At 46.0% G+C, this 16707-nt stretch overlaps 2 protein-coding genes across 3 annotated transcripts in view; one reads left to right on the forward strand and one right to left on the reverse strand.

Moving 5' to 3' along the window:
• The first annotated feature begins 782 nt into the window (after positions 1 to 782).
• GP6 (glycoprotein VI platelet) lies at positions 783 to 14454 on the forward strand. Of its 2 annotated transcripts, none has more exons than XM_070771767.1 (8): positions 783 to 949; positions 3521 to 3556; positions 3674 to 3931; positions 5201 to 5485; positions 6941 to 7081; positions 8410 to 8469; positions 11304 to 11354; positions 12850 to 14454. In XM_070771767.1, exons 1-8 carry the CDS (start codon positions 916 to 918, stop codon positions 13086 to 13088), a joined length of 1104 nt encoding a protein of 367 aa, XP_070627868.1. In that variant the 5' UTR covers positions 783 to 915; the 3' UTR covers positions 13089 to 14454. The 2 variants fall into 2 exon arrangements, with proteins under 2 accessions (XP_070627868.1, XP_070627869.1); XM_070771768.1 differs by having other exon boundaries at positions 786 to 949; positions 7028 to 7081.
• Positions 14455 to 15745: 1291 nt separating this feature from the next.
• NLRP2 (NLR family pyrin domain containing 2) overlaps positions 15746 to 16707 on the reverse strand; it is a 28455-nt gene continuing 27493 nt past the window's right edge. The window contains exon 12 of the mRNA XM_070770260.1: positions 15746 to 16087. Coding sequence (XP_070626361.1) covers positions 15949 to 16087 — 139 coding nt within the window. The 3' untranslated portion in view covers positions 15746 to 15948. The remainder of the gene's footprint in view (positions 16088 to 16707) is intronic.

The raw sequence follows: 16707 nt of genomic DNA on the forward strand, positions 1-16707 counted from the left end.
GATATCAAGAGTCCCGGAGAGGATTATTGAGAATCCCTTAGACTGCAAGGAGACCAAACCAGTCAATCCTCAAGGAAATAAGTTCTGAGTGTTCATTGGAAGGACTGATGCTGAAGCTGAAGCTCCAATACTTTGGCCACCTGATGGGAACAGCCAACTCATTGGAAACTCCTGATGCTGGGAAAGATTGAGGGCAGGAGAAGAAGGGGGCGACAGAGGATGAGATGGTTGGATGGTATCACCAACTCAATGGACATGAGTCTCAGCAAGCTCTGGGAGATAGGGAAGAACAGGGAAGTCTGGTGTGCTGCAGTCCATGGGGTCGCAAAGAGTCAGATACGACTGAGCGACTGAACAACAACTTCTGCGCTGGCAGGCAGATTCTTTCCCATTGAGCCGGCAGGGAAGCCCTACTGATGTACTTTTCCCCTTTCTTTTTAAAACGTTAATTTATTTGGCTGTATCAGGTCTTGCTTGCAGCCTGTGGGGTCTAGTTTCCTGACCAAGGATGGAACCGGGGGTCCCCTGCATTGGGAGCTCGGAGTCTTAGCCACTAGACCACCAGGGAAGTCCCCAACGTACTTTCTGACTCTATGGATTGCACTGACCCATTGGGGTTTTGATTTGCAAGCCCTTAATGAATGTAGGGGTCTACTGGAAGTAGCAGAAGACAGATGATGCCTCACGAGGCAGACTCACTGGGGCCCTGGGCTGGTGACCGGAGATAAGCCAGGCTTCTTGGAGCTTGTGTGCAAGTCACGCTATGGCTCTGGCTTGATGAGTGCCAACTAGGGAAAGCCAGGCTGATGGGGGAGGAGGAGAGGGCCCTTCACCCCCGCTGCATCCTGTGTCCGGCTCCAGCCCCCACCCAGGGCTTCCCTCCTGGGTTGCAGAGCTCAGGACAGGCGAGGAACCATGTCCCCAGTCCTGTCTGCCCTCTTCTGTCTTGGTGAGTCATTCTGGAAAATGCTGAGGGACAGGCAGTGGGCTAGGAGACAAAGAATGCTTTTTTTTTTTTTTAATTGCACCAGGGCAAGAGGTAACTTTCAGGGCAAGAGGCGACCTACAAGCATCACCTCACTTATTTGCTGGGTGGGAAAACTGGGACCCAGGGCGATGCTGCTTGTGTGAATTATTGTAGTTTATTCATGGCTGGGTTGATAAATGAATACAGGTCTCAGATACATATAATATATATATATTATTTTTCAGGTTCTTTTCCCTTATAGGTTATTACAAAATATTGAGTAGCGTTCCCTGTATTCTATAGTAGGTCCTTGTTGTATTATAATTTTTAATTTTGTTTGAAGTGGATTTGATATCAGTGCTAGATTATAGATTTAGCTTGTCAATATCCCTTAAGGTTCTGGTGCCAACAATTTTGCTGTTTGTGACAATGTGATTGGACTTTGAGGGTATTATGCTAAGCAATATAAGCCAGATAAACAAATATTGCAGGATCCTACTTATACACGGAGTCTCAAAAGGTCAAACCCACAAGAGCAGAGAGTAGCTTGGTGATTGCCCAGGCTGGGGACAGGCGGTTGAGGTGGAGGTGCGGGTAATGGGGAGGTAGATGATATGGGTCAAAAGGTACAATCTTCCACTTGTAAGATGAAATCAGTTCTGGGGGTTTAAGTCGTAACATGGTGACAGTAGGTAACCATTCTATAGCACGTACCTGAAACTTGCCAAAAGAGTAGATTTAGATTTCTCACCAGAAAAATACCCCAAAAGATATTTAATTATGTGAGGTGACAGATGTGTTAACTAGCTTGATTGTGGTAATTATTTTACAGGGCATCACCTTGGATATGTAAGGTTTTTATTTGTCAGTCCATCTCAATAACGCTGGAGTAAGAGTCTCCTGTAATAGGACTGGTGCGGAGGCTCAGATGCATTTTTTGAAGTCTCCTTCTTATCAAGCTCTATTCTGGGCACGTCTGCGCATGATTTCCTTGTTTCTTCAAAGGAATTTTATCACGGAAAAGGACAGAGGCTCCCGGGGCTAAGCAGGAAGTGAGAGCAGTTGTGTTATCGGGGATAAGAGTGCATACTGTGAAGACAAACTGCCCCTCAGTCACTCAAGCCTTTATCCACCCTTGAAAGAACTCATGGAGCTCTTGCACATGCATTATTCTGTGCTTTTATTTTATTTTTGGCTGTGCTGGGTCTTTGCTGCTGCATGTGGGCTTTCTCTAGTTGTGGTGATGGGGGCTCCTCTCTGGTTGTGGTGCCCAGGCTTCTCATTCCGGTGGCTTCTCTTGTTGCGGAGCACTGGCTCTGGGGCCCGCAGGCTTCAGTAGTCGCAGCACCTGGGCTCAGCAGTTGCAGTTCCCAGGCTCTAGAGCACCGGCTCAGTAATTGTGGCGCACGAGCTCAGTTGCTACCAGGCACATGGGATCTTCCCGCATCAGGGATTGAACCCGTGTCTCCTGCACTGGCAGGCAGATTCTTTACCACTGAGCCACCAGGGAAGCCCTACTCTGTGTTTCTAAAAAGACACTCATTTAATCCCCATCACGGCCTGATGAAGCAGGGCCTCCTGTTATTCCCATCTCACAGGTGAGAACACAGGCCCAGAGGGATTAAGTAACTTGTTTAAGGTCACGCAGCGACAGGCTCAAATACAAACTAAGGAATGTTAGCACCACATCCACATGATTTACTGCGAAAATGTGCTGCCCATGTTTAAATCTACCTCCTGCCAGTTGCAGGGCTATGGACCTCATGGGATATACTGTGCAAAAAAAAAAAAATTATTTGTTGTTTATCTGAAATTCAAATTTAACTGGGAGCCCTGTGTTTATTTTTTAATTTTGATTAACTGGTCATGCCTCAGGGCTTGTGGCATCTTAGTTCCCCGAGCAGGGATCGAACCTGGGCCCCTGCATTGGAAGGGCAGAGTCCGGGTCACTGGACCACCAGAGACGTCCCAGGCTGGCTTCTTTCACTTCAATCATGTGCTTGTGTATCTTTGAAAAAAAAATGACACACACACACAATAATGACAAAAGAAAGGCAATACTTGAAACTAACACAAGGTTATTAATCAACTATCAGTTCAGTTTGGTTCAGTCGTTCAGGCGAGTCTGACTCTTTAGGACCCCATGGACTGCAGCACATCAGGCATCCCTGTCCATCATCAACTCCCGGGGTTTACTCAAACTCATGTCCAAGGAGTCGGTGATGCGATCCAACCATCTCATCCTCTGTCGTCCCCTTCTCCTCCTGCTTTCAATCTTTCCCGGCATCAGGGTCTTTTCAAATGAGTCAGCTCTTCACATCAGGTGGCCAAAATATTGGAGCTTCAGCTTCAGAATCAGTTCTTCCAATGAATATTCAGGACTGATTTCCTTTAGGATAGACTGGTTGGATCTCCTTGCTGTCGAAGGGACTCTCAACTATATCCTCAATTAAAAAAAGCAAAAGCATGCAAGTTCGTCAGCTCAGTGTGCAGCATGCAGGAGGTGTGGGTTCACACGAGGTCCTGGTGACTGGTCGCTTGCTCTTTCCCCAGGGCTGTGTCTGGGCCGGGTGATACGCGTTCCGGAAGGTGAGTCCAGATCCGTCTTCTGGGTTCAGCCAGTGAGAAGGCAGGAGCTGGGGGAGGGACCGGGACGGGAGGGCTCTGTCGGAAGCTGAGCTCCTCTAGGATTTGCTTCGCTTCCAGGTCCTCTGTCCGAGCCCTCCCTCCAGGCCCTGCCCAGCTCCCTCGTGCCCCTGGGGAGGCCGGTGACCATTCGCTGCCAGGGACCTCCGGATGCAGAACTGTACCGCCTGGAGAAGCTGAAATCCGGGAGGTATTTTGACCAGGCGGAGATCTTCATCTCGGCGATGGAAAGAGACCAAGCCGGCCGCTACCGCTGCTCCTATCAGATAGGGATGCGCTGGTCCCCTCCCAGCAGCCAGCTGGAGCTGGTTGCTACTGGTAACCGGGGGTGGGCGGGGCTGGACGTGGAGCCTCAGGGCTGCGTGGTCCTCTGTTCTGGGCGCCAAGAGGGTGAAAGTGGCGGGTGATGAAGACCCTAAACCCAAAGTCCCAGGGCAAGGGCAGGGGGTGGGGATGTTGGGATTAGGGTGGGGCAAGCAAGATGTTGGCCTTGAGTGCCAAATTTAGGGAAAGTGCCCAAAACTCAGTAACCCACATAAATAATATGTTAATACAATATTAAAAAAAAACCACCCCCAAATCAATGCATAAAATCCAGGATGTTCACAATAGCACAATTTTAAATAAAGACAGATTCCTAGATTGTCATTCCAAGTCACATCCAAGCCTGACACGAGAGCAAAAAATGTGCACCCCTCTAGCCACGTTTATCCCTTAAAAAATATTTATTTTGTGGCCACACCCTTGGGGCATGTGGGATCTTAGTTTTCCATCCAGGAGTCCAACTATCTGGCCCCTTCAATGGAAAGGTGGAGTCTTAACCACTTTCTCTCTCTCTTTCTCTTTTATCCCTCTCCCCCAGTTTTAATATTTTTTAATTGAAGTATAGTTGATTTACAATGCTGTTAATTTCTGCTGTGCAGCAAAGTGCTCCAGTTATACATATCTTTTTTTGCAAAACACTTTCCCATTATGGTTTATCCTAGGGTGTTGAATATAGTTCTCTGTGCTGTACAGTAGTAGAACCTTGTTGTTTATCCCTCCTATATATAAATGCTTATATCTGCTAACCCCAACCTCCCACTCCATGCCTCTCCCAACCCTCTTTCCCTTGGCAACCACCAGTCTGTGCTCTGTGTCCATGAGTCTGTTTCTGTTTCATTTGTGTCATATTTTAGATCCCACATGTACTTGATATCATGTGCTACTTGTCTTTCTCTGTCTGACTTACTTCCCTTAGTGGGATTGTCTCTAGTTGCACATGGCATGTTGTTGCAAATGGCATTATTTCATTCTTCTTTGTGGCTATGTGGTGTTCCATTGTATATACGGACTGCATCTTCTTTATCCATTCTTCTGCCAGTGCATATTGAGGCTGTCTCCATGTCTTAGCTATTGTGAATATTGCTGCTGTGAACATAAGCGTGCATATATCTTTTTGAGTTAGAGTTTTGTCTGTATATGTGTCCAGGAGAGGGGTTGCTGGATCATATGGTGGGTAATTCTGTTTTTAGTTTTCTGAGGAACCTCCATACTGTTTTCCACAGTGGCCACCATCTTTAATACTAAAGTTCTCTCCTTTCCCAGGAACTTCCCCCAAGCCCTCGCTCTCAGCCCAGCCCAGCACGGCGGTGCCCGCAGGAGTGACCGTGACTCTACGCTGTCAGAGCCAATATGGTTTTGACCAATTTGCTCTCTACAAGGAGGGGGACACCAGGCCCTTCAAGACACCGGAGAGGTGGTACCGGGCAGACTTCCCTATTGTCACGGTGACTGCAGCCCACAGTGGAATCTACCGATGCTATAGCTTTTCCAGCGCATATCCATACCTGTGGTCAGCCCCCAGCGACCCCCTGCAGCTTGTGGTCACAGGTCAGGGGTATAGACAAAATCTTTTCTCCAGCCTTGGCAGTCCCTGATGGAAGTTTCCAGGGGAGGGAGCATGGGAATTCAGAGGCATTGGAGGGTGTTTGAGTGTCTGGGTGCTGTGTAACAAGTGACCACAAGTTTGCTGGCTTAAATTTCACAAATGTATTACCTTACAGTTCTGGAAGTCAGAAGTCTGAAATGGGTCCTGCAGGGATAAAACCAAGGTGTCAGCCAGCCTTCCTTCTGGAGGCTCAAGGGGAAGATTCATTTCTGGTGCCTTTTTCAGCTTCTAGAATCACCTGTATCTCTTGGCTCCCATGGTCCCTTCCTTCATCATCAAAGCCAGTTTCATAGCATTTTCTAATCTTTCTCTTTCTCTCTGACTCTTCCACCTTCCTGCTTCGCTCTTAGGCTTTTAAGGACTCTTGTAATTGGACACACTCATATAATCCAGGATGGTCTTCCCAGCCCAAGATTTTCTTTTTTTTAAAAATGTGTATTGTCGTATAGTTGGTTTATAGGGCTTCTCAGCTAGTGTGGTGCTAGTGGTAAAGAACCTGCCTGCTAATGCAGGAGATATAAGAGACTCACGTTCACTCCCTGGGTTGGGAAGATCCCCTGGAGGAGGCCATGGCAACCCACACCCGTATTCGTGCTTAGAGAATCCCCGTGGACACATAAGCCTGGTGGGCTACAGTCCACCAGGTTGCAAAGAGCTGGACACAACTGAAGTGACTTAGCACACACACACATGGTTGATTTATAATATGGTGTTAACTTTAGGTGTACAGCAAAGTGAATGAGTTATATGTGTATATATATATATATATGCATACATATATTCACTTTACATTAATCAATCAGTTATTTTTATGTAAACATTTTAATTTATGTATTTTTTCTTTTTTTTTGGCTGCACCTTGCGGCATGCGGGATCTTGGTTCCCTGACCAGGGACTGAGCTTGCACCCCCTGCAGTGGAAGCCTGGAGAAAGTGAAAGCCAGGAAAAAGAAAATTTAATACTGTTTTAATTTGAATGCTATGAATAATGCCTGGGTATTATTGCCTGGGAATGATGCTGGGAATAATGCCTGGGTGATTGGTCTGGGTAAACAAGCAGATAGCAAGGGTCATGGGAGAGGGAAGGGGCTGTTTTGTTCCCTTGGCAGTCCCCATTTGTCCCCACATAGGATGCCTGTCTTTCTCTGGATACAGTCCATGGTTTTTGCCTCCTCATCTGGTTCCCAGGAGACAAAAGCCACTTTTGTTCCCAGGATCTGTAAGATGGCAGGTCACAGGGATCCAGAAGAAGGGACAGGACTGCAGTTTGGCAAGTAGGGAAGGCAGCTACAGGGATCATCATTCATTAGCTCCAGAATGTGCTAGGTGTGCCTTTCAAATGCTGTTTAAGACTCACTACAGTCCAGTGATGGAAGCATCTGCATTTTTATTTTCCAGGTGAGGAAACTGGGTTTGCTCAGGAACCACACGTAACAGTGCACAGATCGCTCTCTCTCTCTTTTTTTTTTCTTCCTGATTTCTCAGGGACCTCTGTGACCCCCAGCTGGCCGCCCACAGAACTGCCTTCCACTGTAACAGGTAGGTTTTGGAGCATTCACCCTGTGTCTGTGGTATAAAGGGACAGGAACCCTGTTATCCTTCTCCTCTTTGTCTAGATTTCTCGATATACTTGAATACTGGAGTGGGTTGCCATTTCCCCCTCCAGGGGATCTTCTTACATAATTATAGTACAACAGAAAAACCAGAAGTCTGACATTGGCACACTATATATGTATAGTTCTATGTCGATTTATCACACAGATTCATATAACTACCATTGCATTCAAAATACTGTTCCCAGGGAAGAAAACAAAAAATGCTATTCCACCCTCACAAAGATATTTCTCAGGGTCCCCGCTTTATAGACACCCCTCCCCTCCCATGATCCTTAACCCCTGGCTAATTTGTTCTTCCTAGATTTAATTTTGTCATTTTGAGAATGTTACATATAAACGGAATCATACAACATGGGACTTTTTGAGATTGTCTCCTCCCCCGCCCCCCATCATAATACTCGATGGACATGAGTTTGAGCAAGCTCCGAGAGTTGGTGATGGACAGGGAAGTCTGGCATGCTGTAGTCTATGGCGTTGCAAAGAGTTGGACATAACTGAGTGACTGAACTGATCATAATACCCTTGAGATTTTTCCAAGTTGTTGCATGAATCAATAGTGCTTCCTTTTTCAAAGAAAATTAAAAAAAAATTATTTGTCTTTGGCTGTGCTTGGTCTTCACTGCTGAATCGGCTTTTTTTTTTTCCCTAGATGTGGAGAGCAGTGGCTACCCTCTAGTTGCGATACATGGGCTTCTTATTGTGGTGGCCTCTCTTGTTTCGGAGCATGGGCTCTAGAGCATGTGGGCTTCAGTAGTTGTAGCTCGTAGGCTCTAGAGCACAGGCTCAATAGCTTAACTGCTCCACAGTATGTGGGATCTTTCTGGACCAGGGATCGAACCCAGGTCTCCTGCATTGCAGGCAGATTCTTTACCACAGAGCCGCAGATTCTTTACCACAGAGCTAACAGGGAAGCCCTCACCTTCAGTATATACAGCCAAGAATATTTAAAAAAGTGTATTCACACAGAAGCTTGTATGTGAATGTTCATATAGTAGCAGAATTCACAATAGCCCCAACGTGGAAGTAACCCAATGTCCATCAGCAGATGAATGGAGCCATTTCTCAGGAAGCCACTCAGAAGTAGAAGACGGGTTTATTTTGGGCTTTCTGAGTTTGTTTTTCCTCTGTGTCTGTGCAGTGTGTGGTAGATAAATGAGTTCCAGGAAACGGATAGCTCAGAAGGGGTGAGGGGAGTACGGACTCACTGAACAGACACGACATTACCCACTTTCTTATAATCTTCTTGCTTAGAATTCACAGAAGCCTCCAGGAAGCTGAACCACTCGATTGCGAACGAAGCCTCCACAACTGGTGAGTAACCAGGCACTCAGAGCTCGCTCTTCCATCATCTAAGGCTGTCAGCTTTCAGTCTGCTTCTCAAAACCACCTGACTCTTCCCAGGAAAGTCCTTGATTTGAGGGCGAGGGTGGGGTGGAGGTGGGCTCTGAGCATGGGGGCAGAGGAGCATTCTGGGAAACGTGGCTGCCTCCAAGATGGCGGCACCGAGGCTACCATGGGGACACCATTACTTATCCCTACACTGTGCTCTTCTTCTTTCCTAAATTTACTTTTAATTGAGGGACAACTGCTTTACAATGACGTGTTGGTTTCTGCTATACAGCAACGTGAGTCAGCTATACACGTCCCCTCCCTCTTGAGCCTCCCCCCCGTCCCCAGCTCTGCTCTGTTTTTCTTTCTCTTTTGGACTTTCTCCCACTTAGTGTGTTGCCACAAGAACTCTTCTACGTGGGTAGTAAGTTCTGTGCCGGGGTCCAGCCCTGGTGGATCCAGGGAAATAGAAGGGGAGACAGCTTCAGCGATCAGGATATGATAGAGTTAAAGATATAAAGAGTGGTTAAATAAGGATAGCTCAGTGAGAAAATTCAGTGGAGAAAAGAGGCTGAATAACCTGGTTTACGTGGAAAGCTAATAAAATTCCAAGACAAGGAATTTGCATCACCTACATAGGCTGCAGGCGTCCTCCCGTTCTCCCGAAGGAGAGGAGACACTAAGCCCTCCCCAGTCAGATCTTAGAAGCCCAGGCAAAATTAGTAGGCTTGACGAGCCTCCACGCTCCAGATGGGAATTCAGCCAGAAGGTGAGAGAAAGAATGACATTGGGAGACCAAGCTTCGGTGAACAAGGCCTGCACTTTATTTTCCAAAGTAGTTTTTATACCTTAAGTTGTGCATAGAGGATAATGGGGAAAGAGGTAGAGTCAGCAGTAAGCCAGGCTTTCTTCCTGAAAACTTATCATATGCAAAAGTTTAGGTGATTTACATCATCTTCTGACCAGGAGGCCTGTTAACATTTTATGACCCTTTCTTCAGAAAACTTATTTTTCTCTAGAGGTGATTATTCTAAAGTCAGGTGCCACCCTCCGAAAGCATTAGATAAAGTTACATTCCTATAACAAGAAAAGAATTAACTCAAGCGTCCAAGGTTACAAACATTAAAGCTACTACTTACATTTCTATTCACCAATTATATTAATCAATACACTCCCAGGGACACAGTAGGTAAGGGATATGGAAACTTAGCAGCAAACATTGGCCCAAGAAGTGAAAAACACTTCACCAATACAATTTCTAATCAATCTTTTAACTGCTCAAAGGAATCTGTATTTAGACAGTTTAGAACATCTCATGTCTCTCACGGTTGGGAGGCTGTGAACAATCACATGTGGCCGGAAGAACCTGTTCAGGCAGGCTAGAGGACTTCCAAAGGAGTTTGTAGGTTGAAACACTCTTGTCATGCCCAGGAACTTTATTAACTGGAGCTGTAAGTTAACTCTTTTTCAGAGAGAGGTGGTGGGGGACAGCCCCCCGTAAAGCCAGGGGTGTAGGTGAGAGCACAAAGCAGTAAAATAGGCAGGCTCTGGTTTTCGGGGTAGATGCTCGAGAATTTCCAGGGGGACTCCTGAGCCTCGATCCCACCTTTGCGTTTGCCGAGCCTCCTTCCTCATGACCTCTGCCATGGGCGGAGTTCTTCATGCTGGCTCCCGGCAATTCTGAATGTTTCTTTCTTTCTTTCTTTTTTTTTAAATTTGTTGGCTGTGCTGCATGGGATCAAACAGGGATCAAACTCATGCCCTCTGCATTGGAAGTGCAGAGTCTGAACCACTGGACCCTCAGGGAAATACCTTTGGTGTGCTCTTCCAACTTGGCTCTGATCCATGTGTGTAGCCTTGTTCCCCTTGCTTCCAGGCTCGATCCTGTGCTTCAGGCCCATGTAGATCGTAGTTCTCTGGACACAGTACATCCTCCAGTCCAGTGCAGTTATGTTTCCCTCACACTGTTGTGCTCTTTGCCTTTGGATTCCCTAGGAAGTGTCTCATTTTCCTTCAAGGCAGAAAACCTTGGCAGATTCCCTGAGGATTCCTTAGCTATCTTCATGGGGTCCACACACTTTAGGTTCCTGATTCCAGCAGGTACTTTCCAAGACTCTGAGGAGATTCTTCCCCATCCTATGTTCAAAACCCTTCTTGGTCCCCAGTCACTCTCAGGAGGATTAGGAAAACTGACCCATAGCTATTAAGTCATTTGTCAGATGGTAAAGAATCTACTTGTAATGCAAGAGACCTGAGTTCAATCCCTGGGTCAGGAAGATCCCCTGGAGAAGGCAATGGCAACCCACTCCAGTATTCTTGCCTGGATAATTCCATGGACAGAGGAGCCTGATGAGCTATAGTCCATGGGGTTGCAAAGAGTCAGACATGGCTGAGTGACTAACATTATCACTCTATCCACATCTAATAAGTGATGAGTCTGAGGTTCAAATCCAAACACTCTGACTCTGCAGTTTGTGTTGTTTACTCACTCAGTCATGTATGACTTTTTGAAACCCCGTGGACTGTAGCTTACGAGGCTCCACTGTCCATGGGATTTCTCAGCCAAGAATACTGGTATAGGTTGGCATTTCCCCCTCCAGGGGATCTTTCCAACCCAGGAATTGAACTCGTGTCTCCTGCATTGGCAGGCCTTTTTTTTTTTTTCACCACCTAGCCATCAGAGAAGCCCTTTGTAGTTCACACTCTTCTTATAAACCTGGAATTCTGCCTCTCAATGCAGCTGTTCAGGATTGGGGTAGAAACAGGGGTAGAAGAGATGGTTCCACCTCTTTACACTTATCATTTTTGATTCCCAGAAGCTTCTAGGAATATCACTGTCCTTCCAAAGGAGTCGGACCCTCCAACTGGTGAGTAAGTGTCCTTCTCTGGACCAACTTCATGCCCCCTCTAGCCCATGTCTTTACCCCAAACTGGCTGCTTTCCCTGCAAAGAAGCTGCAGCTCTCTGGTCTTGGGTTCTGGTGTGTCAGCTAAGAAGGGGAGGGGTAGTGTTAGCATATGGAGCTCAGAATTGGGCAAAGACCAGTGTGAAGGTGGAGATTATCTAAAAGGTCAGAAGAAGGGAAATTTCCTCTCTGTCCCACCCCTTATGACAGTCTCCTCTTCCACAATCAGCCAAACAACCAGGTAGTGTCTGTGTATGGGGAGAAGTATCAGAGGCCTGTGAGGGGGTGAGTGGAAGATGTGCTACTCAATGAATGGGGCTTATCTAGTCCTGATGCTTGGTGAGGATGGGAGGAATCCTCGAGGAAGAAGGTTGGCATCCTAGCCTGTTTTTCTTCAGTTGTGTCTGACTCTTTGCAGCTCCATGGACTGCAGCATGCCAGGCTTCACTGTCCTTCACCATCTCCCGGAGTTTGCTCAAACTCATATTCATGGAGTTGGTGATGCCATCCATCCATCTTGTCCTCTGTTGTTCCCTTCTCCTCCTGCCCTCAATCTTTCCCAGCATCAGGGTCTTTTCTAATGAGTTAGTTCTTTGCATCAGGTGGCCAAAGTATTGGAGTTTCAGTTTCAGCATCAGTCCTCCCAATGAATATTCATGGTTGATATCCTTTAGGGTTGACTGGTTTGATCTCCTTGCAGTCCAAGGACTCTCAAGAGTCTTCTCCAACACCACAGTTCAAAAGCATCAGTTCTTCAGCACTCAGCTTTCTTTATGGTCCGACTCTAACATCCATACGTGACTACTGGAAAAACCATAGATTTGACTAGACAGACCTTTGTTCGCAAAGTAATGTCTCTGCCTGTTAATATGCTGTCTAGGTTTGTCATAGCTTTTCTGGCTAGTGGATAGTAATAGGTTTTCAGATGAAGGATTTGGCTGTGACAAACCCAAAATGTGGCTTGGAGTGGGTCCTGGAGAGGAGCTTTTTTTTGTTTGTTTACTATTTATTTATAATTTTTATTTTTGACTGGGCTGGGTCTTAGTTGCAGCTTGAGGCATCTTTGATGTGGCATGTGGTTTTCTCTCTAGTTGTGGTTCTTGGGCTCAGTAGTCAAGCTCACAGGCTTGTGGCATGTGGGACCTTAGTCCCCTGACCAGGGATCCAGCCTGTGTCCCCCTGCATTGGAAGGCAGATTTTAAACCACTGGACCACCAGGGAAGTCCCAAGATTATTACCATTATTTTTTTTGGATATGGACCACTTTTAAAGTCTTCATTGTATTGCTTCTGTTTTATGTTTTGGTTTTTCGGCTTTGAGGGATCTTAGCTCCCCAACCAGGGATTCAACCTGCATCCCTGGCATTGGAAGGTCAAGTCTTAATCCCTGGACCACAAGGGAAGTCCCCTTGGAGCTGGGCTTTTATCATCTGCTCCTGTCTCTTCTTGTTCCTCCAGGTCTTGCCCTCCAGCACTACACTAAGGGCAATCTGGCCCGGATATGCCTTGGGGCTGTGATTCTAATTCTCCTGGTGGGGCTTCTGGCAGAAGACTGGCACAGCCGAAGGAAACCTCCAATGATGCACCGGATCAGAGCTGCACACAGGCCACTCCCACCCCTCCCGCAGACCCAGAAACCACAGGGTCGTCAGGATAGGGGTCGACCAGATGGTCACAACCGAGGCTTCCGTCACTAGAATCTCAGGCTTGGCTGCATCTAAGAGATTGGTTATGCGAGTTGGGAGGGGATCTAGCGTGAGTGGACTATGAGAGCCACAGTCTACTCACTGTTGTCTTGCTCGTTGCCTTTTTTTGGAGGAGGGGGGGAGCTGGACTGTGAGGCATGCGGGGATTTTAGTTTTGTAACCAGGTATCGAACCCATGCCCCCTGCATTGGAAGGAAGAGTCTTAACCACGAGACCACCAAGGAAGTCCCTCCAGATGGACTAATTTTTTTCATTCTATTTATTTTTAATTGGAGGATAATTGCTTTACAATGCTGTGTTGGTCTCTGTCATACATCAACCTGAATCAGCCATAGGTATACACATGTCCCCTCCCTCTTGAACCTCCCTCCCACCTCCCACCCCTCTAGTTGTCACAGAGCACCAGTTTGAGCTCCCTGTGTCATACGGCAAATTCCCACTGGCTGTTTTACACGTGGTAGGGTATGTGTTTCAGGGCTGCTCTCTCAGTTCGTCCCCCCTCTTTTCCCCACTGAGGATTGACTTCTGACATCACCCCCTCTCACAGATGACCCAATCCATCCTCTGCCCAAAACTCTCCCATGTGTCCCCGTTGCCCACCTGCCTTATGCTTTTTTTTTTTTTTTAAATTCTATTGACATATAGTTAATTTACAATGTTGTATTAGTTTCTGGTATGCAGGAAAGTGAATAAGTTCCTGAGGTTTTTTTTTTTTTCCTGGTTATCCCCAAATGTAAACCTCATGCTAACACTGTCTTAAGCTACCATCTGAAAAAAAATCTCTTTTTGTTTCTTGGGTTGTACCTGACTCTTTCAGGCTTTTGGGTATCCTATTCTTTCCCCTTTGAATATAATAATAATTATAACCAACATGTTAATGACTTGCCTTTATATTAGAAAAAAACTCCAAAGTCCTAAGCTTATCCTAAAGGTTTGGATGGACTGGTGGTTGACAGGGGTTAAGGCAAGGAAGAAATAGGGAGTAATTACTTGTTGGTCAGTTGCTAAGTCTTGTGTGACTCTTTTTGACCCCATGGACTGCAGCACACCAGGCTTCCCTGTCCTTCACTGTCTCCTGGATTTTGCTCAGATTCATGTCCATTGAGTTGATGATGCCATTCAACCATCTCACCCTCTGGCACCCCCCCTTCTCCTTGGGCCTTTGATCTTTCCTAGCATCAAAGGGTAATTACTTAATTGGTGATTTTTTTCTTTTCTAATTTTGCAGTGATGAAAACATTTTGCAACTAGGTAGAGATGGTGGTTTCATAACAAAATATACTAAATGGCACTGAGTTGTTCACCTTAAAATGGTAAATTTTATTTTACATGAATTTCACCTTAATAAAAAGGAAAACAAACAAACAAACAAACAAACCCAACCTTACTCCCTGACATCCATCCCTGTCTGTGTGGGGTCACTTGTCCTAGGGAGATAAGTGACATAAGTCAGAAATACTTCCCTTTTCCTGTTGCTAGACTGTGGCACCTAGTTGGGTGCCCTCCTGCTAAACAGAAGCCTTTCTGTTGCTGACACAGTCTTCAAATGAAGTCCGGTCTGGCTCTCCCATGAATATGACTCTGGTACACATCTGGGGTTCCAGTTCCTACCAGAGTGAACCTCAGACCCTGACTTTGTTAGGGAACTTCCCCCCAGGAGCTGTGATGAAGATTGGCAAGATCTGGCCCCTCCCTCAACACTGCCAGCCCCCAGGTTGCCTGCCTTCCTGGAGACTCTGAGCTCAGAGTCCTCCCCCAGTGTGCCCTCTGTGCCACTTGGGCTAGAGGAAACATCTAGAAGGAAGTAAGGTTTGGAAGAAAAAAAATTAGTGCTTAATAAAAAAGTAATTCTTATAGAAAATAACATTAAAAAGAATATATAGATGTATATATCATCAAGTCACTTTGCCGTACAGCAGAAATTAACACACCAATGTACATCAACTATACTTCAATTAAAAAAAAAGCAAAAAATAAAGGTTCTAATAAAAAAGTAATTCTTGTACTGCTGCTTTAAGGAATTTGGGGATTTTGTATGTCACAAGGGAATTCTGGGGGCTGTAAGAAGAGCTATGCATACCATGAAGTTCTGTTTTCTGTGGAATCATTAAATCATTAACATGGAATCACTAAAAGTTAATCAGAGCAATGATGCGATCATATATGTGCTTCATGTATGTGTGTGTTAGTTGCTCGGTTCTGTCTGACTCTTTGCGACCCCATGGACCCCACCAGGTTCTTCTGTCCATGGTATTTCTCAGGCAAGAAAACTAGAGTGGGTTGCCATTTCCTCCTCCAGGGGATCTTCCTGACCCAGGGATCGAACTCTGGTTTCCTGCCTTGAAGGCGGATCCTTTACCTTCTGAGCCACCAGGGAAGGCCACTGAAGCACCCAAGAGGGCTGCAAAATATTGTGGGATTAGAAGGAGAAATACTCCAATGAGGAAGACTTGTCAGGTATCTAGCCACACAGATAAGAAATACCAGATCTGGGCAATGACTTTGCAGGCAAATCAATGTGATCACCAACATTTCTTTCCTTCCCTCACCCCTGGGCTAAGTTCTCCCTGATTAAAGTACCTTTTCTCTAAGTTCAGTTGGAATCCATTCATAAATAAGACTTCACTCATGAATGCTTTCACCTTTATTTTTCTTGATATACTCAAGATACAGACATTTCATCCACTACAGGGTTAAATGATGAGTGTATGTTTTATGTAAACCAGAGGCTCAACCATGGCTAAACTAACATCTGGCTAAGCAACTAACATCACTGAGAAGGATCTTGGGAAGTTCACCATCACCTTGATGATCTAGGAATTTACTGGGGAATGAATGGCTCCAGGGGGATTCAGAAAATGAAGTCATGAGAAGAAGGTCTGTTATCTTTTGGGTCTCGATGATCACTCTCAATAGTCAGCTGTGGGTTGCTTTCCTTCATTTCTCTCAGCAGCTTCTGGATTTGAGCATCAGATTCATCTATCTTCAACCTAGGAGGTAGAATGTGGGAGAGAGAATGTTTTCTTATTGCTTTGAGGAACTTCATTCCAAATGCCCAGGTGCCTGGCAAAGCTCATGATTTAGGAATTTACAGAGCAAGGGCCATCTGCATTGGTTATTCTATGCTGCAAAGTAGAGTTCCAGATCGATTTGGTAGGGAAAAAAGATGCTACTGGGTTAACATTGGTGGTGATGGTGGTAGTAGTGTAGTCACTAAGTTATGTCTGACTCTACAGTCATGGACCACAGCCCACCAATCTCCTCCTCCTCCAATCTTCCATAGGATTTCCCAGGGGGAGAGTACTGGAGTGGGTTGCCATTTCCTTATCCAGGGCATCTTCCTGACCCAGGATCAAACCCAGGTCTCCCGCACTGGCAGGCAGATTCTTTACCACTGAGCCACCAGGGAAGCCCTGGGTTAACATTGTAATGGTATAAAGGTACTACATAGCTTTGGGTGCTTGAATGATCTTGGGTGACTATCATATCATGCTTGGCACTAGAGATGGAGTTGATGAATACCTCTGTGATGTCCGTCTAAAACCTACCTATTCCATAACATTGACAACTTCTATTCGGTGAATCCAGGATGAGGCAGACACACTTGAAT

Source organism: Bos indicus, chromosome 18 (assembly GCF_029378745.1).
Source record: "Bos indicus isolate NIAB-ARS_2022 breed Sahiwal x Tharparkar chromosome 18, NIAB-ARS_B.indTharparkar_mat_pri_1.0, whole genome shotgun sequence".
NCBI classification, from domain to species: domain Eukaryota; kingdom Metazoa; phylum Chordata; class Mammalia; order Artiodactyla; family Bovidae; genus Bos; species Bos indicus.

What these genes read in the sequence shown, in the direction of transcription:
- GP6 (XM_070771767.1), top strand. Translation starts at nt 916, where the DNA reads ATGTCCCCAGTCCTGTCTGCCCTCTTCTGTCTTG. An exon ending in CCTGCAGCTTGTGGTCACAG is followed by an intron (nt 5,486 to 6,940) that starts GTCAGGGGTATA and finishes TTTATTTTCCAG; the next exon opens with GTGAGGAAACTGGGTTTGCT. An exon ending in GGAGTCGGACCCTCCAACTG is followed by an intron (nt 11,355 to 12,849) that starts GTGAGTAAGTGT and finishes TTGTTCCTCCAG; the next exon opens with GTCTTGCCCTCCAGCACTAC.